At 35.8% G+C, this 12918-nt stretch overlaps 1 protein-coding gene across 1 annotated transcript; it reads left to right on the top strand.

Annotated features, from left to right (window-relative positions):
• The first annotated feature begins 3034 nt into the window (after positions 1-3034).
• Positions 3035-3841, top strand: LOC111919710 (uncharacterized). Its single transcript, XM_023915296.1, has one exon. It carries the CDS (start codon positions 3035-3037, stop codon positions 3839-3841), a length of 807 nt encoding a protein of 268 aa, XP_023771064.1.
• Positions 3842-12918: the final 9077 nt, after the last annotated feature.

The raw sequence follows: 12918 nt of genomic DNA, 5'->3' as shown, positions 1-12918 counted from the left end.
AAGGTTTACCAAAGATTGGTTGCTCATGGACAATTGGAAGTATATAGTTAGGACAATATTGACATATTCTGAAAAGAGGCAACTATTATTCAGAAGTGATAGTCAAAATGGTAATGTGGAATTGTTTCCATAGGTGGAAGTATTCTTTGAATCTGTGTAAGATTAGAAAACTTAATGCAAAGAAGGATGTTCAAAGTAATGTGCTTTGAATTTTAGATTTCATTTCCATGGGATTGCTTTCCATTGGAATACCAAGTAATGTCTGTTGTCAAGTCTTTGTGACTTTGTGCATAGTCATTACAAGCAGATTGTTGCATATAAGTTTAGAATCTAACAGATTATAGTAAATGGCAAGAGTTTGGTATTCTTACATTTACAATAAGGTTTGGAATTGTGAAATAAGAATCATTGAAATGTTGTCAATCAATCTGTTTCACAAAGAGAGGACCATATGTAAACATAGTGTGCATACTTGGAGTATGGCATAACTACTGTTTAGAAAAACATAGTATGCATGCTTGGAGCATGGCATCATTACTGTTTTAATTCAAGTATTAAGTTGATTAATCGAAACATGAATAATGAGTAATCCATATGGTGCTTAGATTAAGGATGTTTTATTTACACTCAAAGTGTTGAGGCCATACAGGATTAGTATTATTTTTGTGATTCACTTTGCATGTTTTGATTTCCAGAATAACTAGGTCATTCTTCCCGAATGACTAAGTTATTCAAACCATCCACAGTCGGTCATATGTTGGAAGTAGATATGAATCAAGACTGTCATGAATCTGGGTTGTAAGATTTGTCTAATGTGCATTAGACATAGCAATGGTTGCTATAACATTCATAAGTGCTCATAAGCTCTTAGTATTTGATTAAACCCACGCTCATTTGAATCACTTCATGGATTTTACCACTAGCGATCATGAGACGATAATATCTTATATTCTTCAAACCTAGAGATATGAATTATTGAATATGAGTTGGTTATACATTGATTGCACGAAAATGCATTGGTAAATCGATGTTATAAAACGTGCCTTTGTGTATGATTCTACAAGTAGTTTGTACAAGAATATGAGTTGAAGTTTATCCATTCCTTTTACCCTTAAAGGGTAAACGCGATATCTATGGGCCCCTCGATGATTTAGTGATGTCACCCATAAGTTCTTGGCCAAGCCTGGACTAATTTGATTTGTTCAATTAGTTGGTCGTCATAAATTAGACATCGGGAAACAACAAATGGACAGAGAGAATGATTATAATCCATGTATCAGTCCATATGATATCTAGAATGGAGGAATATATGATCACTTATCTAATGGATGTGTCAATGATTTGTTCAGAGTTCGATAGCAGCTTTTAAGAGCTATGATTACTGGTCAGGTTGTGAAGTTATACTTGCAATAATAGTTATTAGAATTACACAAGTGGGAGATTGTTGTATTAGTGTTTAAGTCCATAACTATATTTGGTATATACTTCACCCGACCTGGCATGGTCCATTTGGGTTGCATGGCATCGAAACATTTGGGTAAACCTTTTAGTGAAAAGAAGATATTTCTGACATATTAATATATTATAAGTTCTAATATATTAATATGAAATCATATTATTTAATTAGTATTGATCAAGAATTAATTTGGAATTAATTTAGTGATCAAAAGGAGACTAATTAAATATATTGGGATTGATTGTGTAAATCATTGATTCTTATATATATGGGCTTATGATCCATGATTCCTTATGTTGGGTTTAACCCATGTAATGGCCCATGGATACTCCATGAAGGTTAAAACCAATAGATCATAAGGAATGGGTAAAGTCATAGGTTACATTGTGTAACCTTAATAGCCACACTATATAAAGACCCCATTGGTTGGACAAATTGGCACTAGTGCATAATATAGAGGGCAAGCCAATTTCTATGAACTCATATCTTCTCTCATGGTTATTCCAAATGTTCATGGTGTTGTGTTACCCGTTTGAGGTGTCACATTTGGGGCACTAGGTTCTTGAGCTCCATGGAATCAAGCACCAACAAAGAAGTATGTAATTCTACTAGTTTTATATTACTTGTACTTTATAATATGCTAGTTAGGATAATACCTTGGAAAATTAATATTTGCATGTATAATAGTGAAAACATAGATCCAAGGTATTTAGGGTTGCATGGATACCATAGGAGTGTTAGAATGCTCAAAACACAACAATATCAACCTCCATTGCCATACCTAGGCCGAGCTAGACAAGATAAGCATAATGAAGACTAACAAGAATGTTGGATTAGGTGTCTACGCCCATAAATATAATTGGTATGTACTTGACCCGAGAGTAGCATGGTCCTTTTGGGTTGCATTCACTAGGGCAATTTGATAGGATGGATATTTGAGAAAGAGTTTATTAGGGATTTTTTTTAATATATTATAAGTATAATATATTAATTGAGAAATCATATTATTTAATTAGTATTGATCAAGAATTAATTTAGTGATCAAAAGAGTCTAATTAAATTAACGGGGACTGATTACGTAAAGCAATGATACATATGGTTTGGGCTATTGATCCATGATGGACTAAGTTTATGTGAGAGTCCAGGAAGAGTTAGTTCATAAGAGTTATTGGATCATAAGCCTAAGTGTAAGATTTAGGGTTTGCATATGACTCTTGGAAGTCTACACTATATATGTATTCCGCTAAGCCTAAAGGAAGACTAGCCGATTTTTGTCTCCCTAAACCTCTCTCTCAAGTCCTCCAATTGTTCATGGTGTGTCGTGATTCCATTAGAGGTGAAAAATTTGAGGCACTAAGCTCTTGAAAGGCCCAGATCTACAAGCTACAACAAAGAGGTATTCTTCTAACAAGATTTTATGATGCAAATATCAAATTGTATGCTAGTTGTAGGCTTCATGATTTGGATAATTTTATTGCATGTATAACTAGAGAAAACTTAGATCCAAATCATTAGGGTTGTATGTGCACCATATGGATGTTAGAGTACATAATAATCATCAAAAAGTTCCTGGAGCACATGAAAGCCTTTCAAATTAACATTCCTTTCATTGAGGTGGTTTCCCAAATGCTTAAGTATGCCAAGTTCTTGAAGGAACTACTCACAAATAGGAAGAAGATGGAGGAGGTATCCAAGGTGGTTCTTAATGAGAATTGTTCAACCACAATGTTGAACAAATTGCCAAAGAAGATGGGTGACCCGTGTAGTTTGATTTTGCCATGCGAATTCGAGAATTTAGCTACTAGTTATGCATTGGCTGATTCGGGGGCGATTGTGAACCTTATGTCGTATTCATTCTTTAAGAAGTTGAACCTTTCAGAGCCGAGACCCATTCGAATGGCAATTCATCTAGCAAACAAGACGGTGACATTTCCAAGGGGGATATGTGAGTACCTATTGGTGAAAGTTGATAAGTTTGTATGTCCCACGGAGTTCATAGTGCTAGATATGGAAGAAGACCATCAAGTGCCGATCATTCTTGGGAGACCTTTCCTAAATACCGCAAGTGCCATAGTGGACATAAGAGAATCAAAACTTACCCTTCAGGTGGGAGAAGATTCAGTTACATTTGGAGTTAATCGAGCCATGAAGCACTCTAATTTTAGTGATAACACGACGTTCTTGGTGGACATTTTGGAAGAATTAATGGAAGAATGGAAAGAAGACAAGTCCAGCGAATCCACTGTTGCCTTTGAAGATGACTTTGATGCTGAAAGCGACCTGAAGGAGAAAGAAAGTTTACTCGAAAAAAGTGAATACAAAGAATTAACAAGAAGTTCTGATAAGTCAACTCGACGAGTTGAAGAGACTAACTCGATGAGTTAAGGCAAAAAATCGTGATCAGATAGGAAAACTGCGCACAACTCGATGAGTTCGGTTTCTGGACTCGACGTGTTCAGTGTTCAAAACTCGAATTTAGAGCTGAAAACTTTGACGGAACACTTAGAGTATGCATTTTTGGAAGAGGGTAATCAAAAACCTCTGATTATAGCTTCTGACGTCACCATATCTTAAAAAGAAGAGTTGGTTCAAGTTTTAAAGAAAAGAAAAATGCCATTGCGTGGAACATTACCGGTATTACAGGAACAAGCCCTTCTTATTGCTCTTACAAGATCAACCTTGAAGAAGGCGCAAAGACGGTAGTGCAACATCAAAGGCAGTTGAACCCGAACATGCAAGAGGTGGTCAAGAAGGAGGTTGTTAAGCACTTAGATGCTAGGATCATATATTCGATTTCCGATAGTCCATGGGTTAGTCCCGTTCAAGTAGTGCCAAAGAAAGGATGGATGACGGTCATGACCAACGAGAAGAACGAGCTTATATCTACACGAACGGTAACCGGTTGGCAGGTGTGCATCGATTATCGAAAGCTAAACTATTCCATTTGCAAAGACCACTTCCCTCTTCCCTTTATTTATCAAATGATTGAGCGATTATCTGGCAATTTCTATTATTGTTTCTTAGATGGATTTTCAGGTTATTTCTAAATTCCTATTGACCTAATTGATCAAGAGAAGACGACTTTCACTTGTCCGAGTGGAACATTTTCCTATCGACACAAGCCTTTTAGGGTATGCATTTCGCCGACGATCTTTCAACGATGCATGACTATGATATTCCACGACATGGTGGAAAATTTATGGAAGTATTTATGGATGACTTATCTGTTTTTGGCTCTTATTTTAATGATTGTCTTACTAACCTTGATTTGATGCTTGCTAGGTGTGAAAAGACCAATTTAGTGCTTAATTGGGAACAGTTTCATTTCATTGTGAAAGAGGGCATTGTTTTAGGCCATAAAGTATCCAAGACGGGGATTGAGATGGACTGGGCAAAAATAGATACTATTGCTAAATTACCCCCACCAACTAATGTGAAGGGCGTTAGGAGTTTTTATAGGATACGCGGGTTTCTACAGACATTTTATAAAATATTTTTCCAAAATTACTAGACCTTTAACTCAACTACTGTTGAAAGATGCACCTTTTAATTTATCTAAAGAATGTTTAGCTTCTTTTGAGATTTTGAAATAAAAATTGACGAATGTCGCGGTCATTATCTCCCTGAATTCGAACATACCCTTTGAAATAATGTGCGATGTCAACGATTTTTCCTTAGGAGCTGTACTTGGCCAAAGGGTTGACAAGCACTTTCAACCCATTTACTATGCGAGCAAGACCTTAAATCTGGCCCAAGAAAAATGCACCACAACTGAAAAGGAATTATTATTCGTGGTCTATGCCTTTGACAAATTTCGTCCCTACCTTATTTTGTCTAAAACTACTATTTTTGCTGATCATTCTGCTATTAAGTATTTGTTTGCCAAGCAGGATGTGAAACCTAGATAGATCCGATGGGTGCTGCTACTTCATGAATTTGACATCGAAATCAAAGAAAAGAAAGGGATGGAGAATGTGGTTTCCGACCATCTATCTAGATTGGAAAATCCAGAAAGGGACGAGATGGACAACAAGGGTATTAGAGATAGCTTCCCAGAAGAGTACTTGATGGTGATCATGGGGGAAGAACCATGGTATGCTAACATTGTTGAGGGCTAGAATTGTTGAGGAATATGGTGGGGGAAATTTGGCATTCACGATGAGGACGAGGTGGTGCCACCCGAGCAACCGGGTAGGAGGGTAAGACCGAGACAAAGGAATAAACAAGAAGACGTGCCCGTGATCCCGGTTGAGTATGAGTTACCAATGGATCCCTATAAGGTGGAGTTGAGGGCGTATCAAGACGATATAGGGCATAGCTTAAATTACCATCACATGGCCCTTGCCTACATGATGCACCACATGAACATTCCACGAATGGATGATGCTCCCGACTACCCCCCCCACCCCCTCGTATTAGAAGTTGGGAGGAGATGTGGAGTGCAATGCAAAGCGGTGCCAACGGTAGCGGATATGGAGGAGGAGATGAGGAAGACTAAGAATGATTATCCTTTCTTTTATTTTGTGTTTTCATGTTTAAAAAATTTTATATATTAGTTTTTTTTCTTATTTTTGGTGGTGGTTTGTTTTTAAACTTCTATTAATGTAGGATGTAATTTAGGATTTTTAATTTGTTTTCCTTTTTTATAACATGGTGTTTTTTTATCTTTTCAGAATATAGGGTGAGGAATGAATGCATGAATAAAGCGTGAGGAATAAACATGAGAAGTCGAGTCTAGACGAGAAGATTAAGAGTTTTGAGTCCAATTACGAGTCCGGGACTTAAAACAGCTGGAAAAAAGACTTTTTTCTGAAGAAAAACAAGGAGTGTTGCCTTAATACCCTCCTCAAACATCAAAAACGGGATGTTTTTGTCCACATAGCAAAGAAACTCGTCGAGTACACATATAGAACTCGACGAGTAAAAACGAAAAAACACGACTTTCTACCAGTATAGGATTCCATGCTAATATTGTGTTTGATGATTCCTTGATAACCTAAATGTTTAGTTGACCCAATATATGTTATAGTGCATTTGTGGCCCCTTTATTCTAGTGAAATCATGGGATAAGAACACAACTTTTCTTAGTGTGAGGGACGCAACATGTTTAGCATCCTGTACCAGAAATGTATCCAGGAAAGCTTAAGTACTCATTAAGTCATTGCACATGATATTAATGCCTTTAACCAATAAAGGATGAAGTTAGATCCTATTGCTTAAGCATATGTTTTTCTTGGTTTTTAGTTTGAAAAAAAAGAGTGATGCAATGTTTGAAAGAAAGAATCTACAAAGCTATGAAGACAAAGAAGAAATATCAAGAAGAAAAGCTACAAATTATCGAAGATTCAAAGTATCAAGTATTTTTATTTTTATTGTAATTTTCTTTTCTAGGTTATTTTATCGTATGTGTCCTTGGGGGTTTAACCAAAAATGACTTGAGGTTAAGAAAGTTTTTTTGCGGATGGATTCGGAGGGATGCATAAAATGAACGTTGTTCAAAAGAAGTGGACGAATGTTTATGAGGATTGTAATTATCTAGGATTAGGGGGTTCCTTAGGAAAAATTTTAGACACAAATGTGTGCGTTGCGGTCTTAGCATAATGGCTGGGTTTGATTGGGATTGTCTTATGTGATGCTAGTGTGCTAAAATTCAGTTTTTGTTGGGGCAAGCAAAAGTCAAGTGTGAGGTATTTTGATATGGGCTTATTTAATCATAAAAAGCATACATTATCTTAATAATTATTGTTGATTTTATCTCATTTTATGGACAAAAGGTTCTTAATTATGTTCAAATTTCATTTTCAGTAGTAAAGACATGCTCGGGCGAAAAAGGAAGCGAAACTAGCGATTGGAGGCTTGGAAATTTGAGTTTGAAGAAATTAGGCTGAAATATGAAGGGACTCGATGAGTTGGCCTTCAACTCGACGAGTTGATCAGAAGATTCCCGATACAAGGGTGCCCTGACGTGCAAGCCGTACACGCGAATTAGAAGAAAAAATCGTTGAGTTAATCTTAAAAACTCGACGAGTTGGTGCTGAATTTTGGAAATATTTATATATATAACATTTATTCCGAAATCCTAACATATTCTGGATACTCTTTGGCGACTACTAACGATCAGAAGGGTTCTTGGATTTCTCGTTTTCGAGGATTCAACCTAGAAGTCAACTTAGAAGAGATCAAAGAGTTCTGGTTTTCGAGGATTCAACCTCGAAGTCAATTTAGAAGAGATCAAAGGCAAAAAACATTACTCTTTTCTTAATATTTTGCATGAACTATGTTTGAATCATTAGATTTTGATTTTAGGATGTTATTTGTTGTAGATATAAGCTAATAGCTTTTTACTTCTGTTTAGACTAGTTAAACTTATGATTGAATGACATGGATTAATTTGATTTGGTGAATTATCTCGTTAATATTGTTAAAGCCTCTTATGTGTCAATGATAATTATTTTATGTTAATAATCAAGTTTATTGAGTTGCATGAACATCTTCTTAATTGCTTGAATCATATAGTTTCGTGAAAACAATATTGTATGTCTACTATTAGTGAATATGAACCTAGGGTTAACTAGAAAATAAATAAGTTAATGAGGGAGTATGTGTGATGAACAACCACATATGAGTTGATTGAATTGACAAATTTAGTTAACTAATAATACAAGTCTTACTTAATCCGAACTGAACACTAGGAAACATGTTAGTTTAATCAATTGGCCACTGTTTGAATTAACGTGTGTGTTAAAGGATTAATAATAGTGAACATGAACCTAGTCACATTAGAAATAGGTAGCCAATGATATATTAATCCATTGCACTTGCCATGAAATCAACCATTGGAATAAGGGAATCGAATCTGAACAGAAGTCTATTTTATCATTGAATCTACTTATCTTTTATTCTCTTTAGTTGTTAATTGTCTTTGTTTGAGTGTTATTTGATTGATTAAGTTTCTAGTCTTGCAAAACTAGAGAAAACTCTCTTTTATTACTTTTTTTTATTTAGGTAATTCTAGTAGTTATTTTAATTGTTACCGTTCCCTATGTTCGATACCCTACTTGCTTGAACTATATTTCTAATCGATAGGTAAACTCCCATTCGTGTGTTTATTTTATGTTTAAATTAGTAGGATTAAAATTAGTACTACTACACACATATCATTGTTGATTGCTCAAAATTGTCTTTCATTAAAATCAGATCGTTAGCTAAAAGCGAAGGAAATCAATGATTTAACTTCGACAAACAAAACTGATGATTCTCAAGAGTCTGTTATTGTCGAAGACATAACAATTAATGAAAGTGACAGTGAGGATGATTCAAGTAAAAATAAATTCCACGAGTTGTTGAAGCTCAAGTGTATGAGGATCCAGAAGAATACTCAAAGATTTTGACAGAAATTCCATGAGTTATTGAAGCTCAGGTGTATGAGGATTCAGAAGTTGTGACACAAGTTTTTTTTGAAAAAAACTCGTTTCTTTATCCACAATTAAAAAAAATCGTTTCTAAAAAGTTATTTATCAAAAGTTCACTTTTTGCGTTACGCAGAGCCGTGTCGGTTTAATCGCGAACTTCAACGAGTCATAACTTCTTTGTTATAAGTCGGATTTCAGCGTTCTTTATATGTACGGAATCCTTGTGACATATACTATAAATTCTATTAAGCTTCTATCAAAAAGTCATTTTTGACGCTTATTATCTCTAAATTGACTAGCCTGAATCTACGGGCGTTACATTTACGATCAACGCCACACCCACCATGATCGGAGTTAGTGTATCCTACCAGGTTGAGATCAGAGTCACGAGGATAACATAACCCAAGATTAGGTGTATGTTTTAAGTAGCAAAAAAACCTTTTTGACAACATGAAGATGAGATTCCTCAGGACTGGCTTGATATCCAGCACACAATACGGTGGCAAACATAATGCCAAGGGGACTGGCTATAAGATAGAGTAGAGAGCCTACCATTCCTCAAAATAGAGTTGCATTCACATCAGTGCAACTTGGATCAGTTCCAATAGACACCGATGAAGACAATAGAGTCTTTGCCGGTTTGCAAGCATAGAAATCATACTTTTTCAGCATATCAGTAATATATTAAGCATGACAAACAAAAATAAAATCAATTAGTTCGTTGAACTATAAGCCCTAAAATAAAGTTTGTTCACCTATCATGCTCATCTCGAATTTCTTGGCCATGATCTCCTCAAACATTGAACTTTGCTTTTCATCAGTGGATCCGAAGATGATATCGTCGACATACATGTAACGCCCGTAGATCAAGGCTAGTCAATTTAGAGACAAGGAGCATCAAAAATGACTTTTTGATAGAATATTATTTAGGATGAATAATCTTAACTAAGTTATAGTGGTCGTGACAAGGATTCCGGATATATAAAGAATGTCGAAATTCAAGTGATAACGAAGAAGTTATGACCTGTCGAAGTTTCGCGACAGAACCGACACGACGCTGAATGACGTAAAAAGTGAATTTACGTTAGAGCGATATTTAGCCTTAGTGACCTAACCGAAAATCGTAGAATACGTTAAACTGAGAGCGTGCATAAAAAGAACGTCCAAATCTGACTTCATATGAGGAAGTTATGATTTTTCTAAGTTTTAGCTTAGTAGTATGCAGCCCGGAATTCGAATATTAGACAGAGCGGTTTTTAGCCGACACAACCTAAATGAGAATCGAAGATCTGTTAATAGTAGTGTAACGATAAAAAGACAGACGAAAACGGAGTATGAGGTTAGCGCCTAATAGAGAACCCTGGCAGCTATTCTTTTAGTGTCGAGTAAAGAACCCTGGCAGCTATTGTTTTAGTGCCTAATGAAGAACCTTGGTGACTATGAAGTTAGCGCCTATTGTATAAACCTTGGTGACTATCGAGTTAGCGCCTATTGTATAAACCTTGGTAACTATGGAGTTAGCGCCTATTGTATAAACCTTGGTGACTATGGAGTTAGCGCCTATTGTATAAACCTTGGTGACTATGGAGTTAGTGCCTATTGTTAAGTAAACCTTGGTGACTATGGAGTTAGTGCCTATTGTTAAGTGAACCTTGGTAACTATGGAGTTAGCGCCTATTGTTAAGTGAACCTTGGTGACTATGGAGTTAGAGCCTATTATTAAGTGAACCTTGGTGACTAAGGAGTTAGCGTCTATTTTTAAGTGAACCTTGGTGACTATGGAGTTAGCGCCTATCGAGTAAACCCTGACGACTATGGAGTTAGCGCCTCATAGCTATGAATTTAGTATCTGAGAGATAAACATTGGTAACTATGGACTTAGTACCTGATAGTTAAACATTGGCAGCAATGGGCTTCGTACCAATTCCTTAGGTGAATCCTTAGGAATGAATGAATGAAAGATACTTGATTCTTAGGGTAAAACCTTAAGAGTAAAGAAGATAATGGGGATGGGTAATTGGGTTGATTGTTTAATGATTAAATATAATAATTATATCATTGTGGGTTGAAAACCCTATATGCTCACCAGGCTCCCAAGCCTGACCCTCTCACTTTTCTTTGTATTATAGGTTATGAAACAAGAGCATAAGTTGGCTGACATAACGAGAGATTTAGGATTACAAGCCAGTAGTTATGAATAACTGTTGTAAGGTCTAATTTGTTCTGTTTATGCTTTTGGTCTGTATTGAATATGACATCTCGAGATTTTGTTATATAATGAAAATGCATTTCTTTAAAGAAATGCTTTGATAAATTCTTATCATATTTTGTTTTGGGAACAAATTCCGCAACCGTTTTGTTTTAAGGATTACTCTGATTTTTAAAACAAATCATAAACAAATCGGTCTTTTCTGGCCGTGAAATTGGGGATGTCATAGGTTGTATCAGAGCATTAGTTTAAGTGTACTAGGAATTTGTAGGAAATTTCTAGACTTAAACTTAGAATGCTAAGTAATGATCCTAAGGAGTGTGTCTAAAATATGTTAGGTAGTACACCTAAATTGACACAAGCACTAGCTTATTTTAGGAATGATTCCAAAAATGCTTTTATGTGCTAAATGTTTTGTGTAATAGCTATATTGATGATATTATTTGTTCGGATCTATGGTTTGTTGCCGACCAGATCTGGAAACCTTATTTGTGTAGGATTCTAAGCGTATGACTACGATATTAGAACTAGCATGTAAACATTTCAGAGTGATAAGGAGATTTATACGTTTATCGTAAATGAAGCTTTCCTATCTTAAATTCTCGCCCAGTCCACCGAATGTCTACTTGGGTGTACAAAAGGTCATGATGAAGACTCGTAGAGAATTGAGTAAGTGGAGAAAATGAAAAAGACTTATGATAGTGGATGACACCTATCGGAAGATATCGTAAGAGTGGTATCTTGCCTTTAGAATATGTCTTATGAAATAACAGTAAGTTTAGAGGAGTATGGTACGTCTGATGTACACCTTCGATGGGTAGGATGATGGAGAGATTGGTGTAATTCTTGAGGTTGTCTCATCACCTGGTGTTTCCATCACCAATCAAGTTGAAGTAGAATTAATGATTGAAGATACGTAATGAAGAAATCCTAGTAGAGTCTAGGGGAAATTGTTTTTGATTATTTGGACACATTCATATGTGTTAAATTGTTTTGTGATTTTAGGACTTGGGGACTGCGAGACAATACTTGGGACGAGTATGAGTAGGTGTGAAAGGTAGTAGATGCATATAAAGTACCGGAAGCACAAGACTCGTACTTGGATCAGGGAAAGTCACAAGGTTACCTAGAAACTAGTAATTGATTCTGATTTGTTTAGGTATGTCATTACCATTGTTTCGGTAATGACTAATAAAATGGTTGTTGTTCCAACCCTAGTGGTCATATCCAATTTGAGTCCGACTACGACGGGTTTGTTACATCTTTCAGAGAACCAAGTTCGATGTAACATTTGACTTAAGTTAGAAGGTTGAAATTAATGCGATCAATTGTATCGCACTTGATTGTTAAAAGGAGTTTGTAGCTAGAAATGCTACATGATAAAAATGTGATTATATCACATTAGAATATGAAAGAAGGTATATTCCATTATGGAATTTAACTCTAAAAGACTTGAGTTTAAGCGTTGCATCATACGATGAGAGGTCATTAGAGCACGACCCATCGGTCTGATGCAATAGATAAAGGAAAGTATTTATCCTGAGAAGAAGAAGGAGTCCACAATAAGGACGTATTTGTTATCTCGAAGGTTACGATTGAAAGTACAACATGATAAGAAAAGCACATGAAAGACTGAGCATCGTCTGTAGTAAAGAAGCCCTAGAGTTAGATACTCTTTCGAGGAAACATAGAATTTATGGTTATTTCCTAGGATGAATAGAAAACGTATGGAATCATTATGGAAGTCCTATTTCGTTGATGATTCCGAGACATAATCGTCCTAAGGGGGAGATAATTATAACGCCCATAGATCAGAACTACTCAATTTAGAGACAAGGAGC

The sequence above is a fragment of the Lactuca sativa genome, chromosome 4 (assembly GCF_002870075.4).
Source record: "Lactuca sativa cultivar Salinas chromosome 4, Lsat_Salinas_v11, whole genome shotgun sequence".
NCBI lineage: Eukaryota > Viridiplantae > Streptophyta > Magnoliopsida > Asterales > Asteraceae > Lactuca > Lactuca sativa.
Note: the sequence above shows the minus strand (reverse complement) of the source record. Positions and strands in the feature narration are given on the sequence as shown.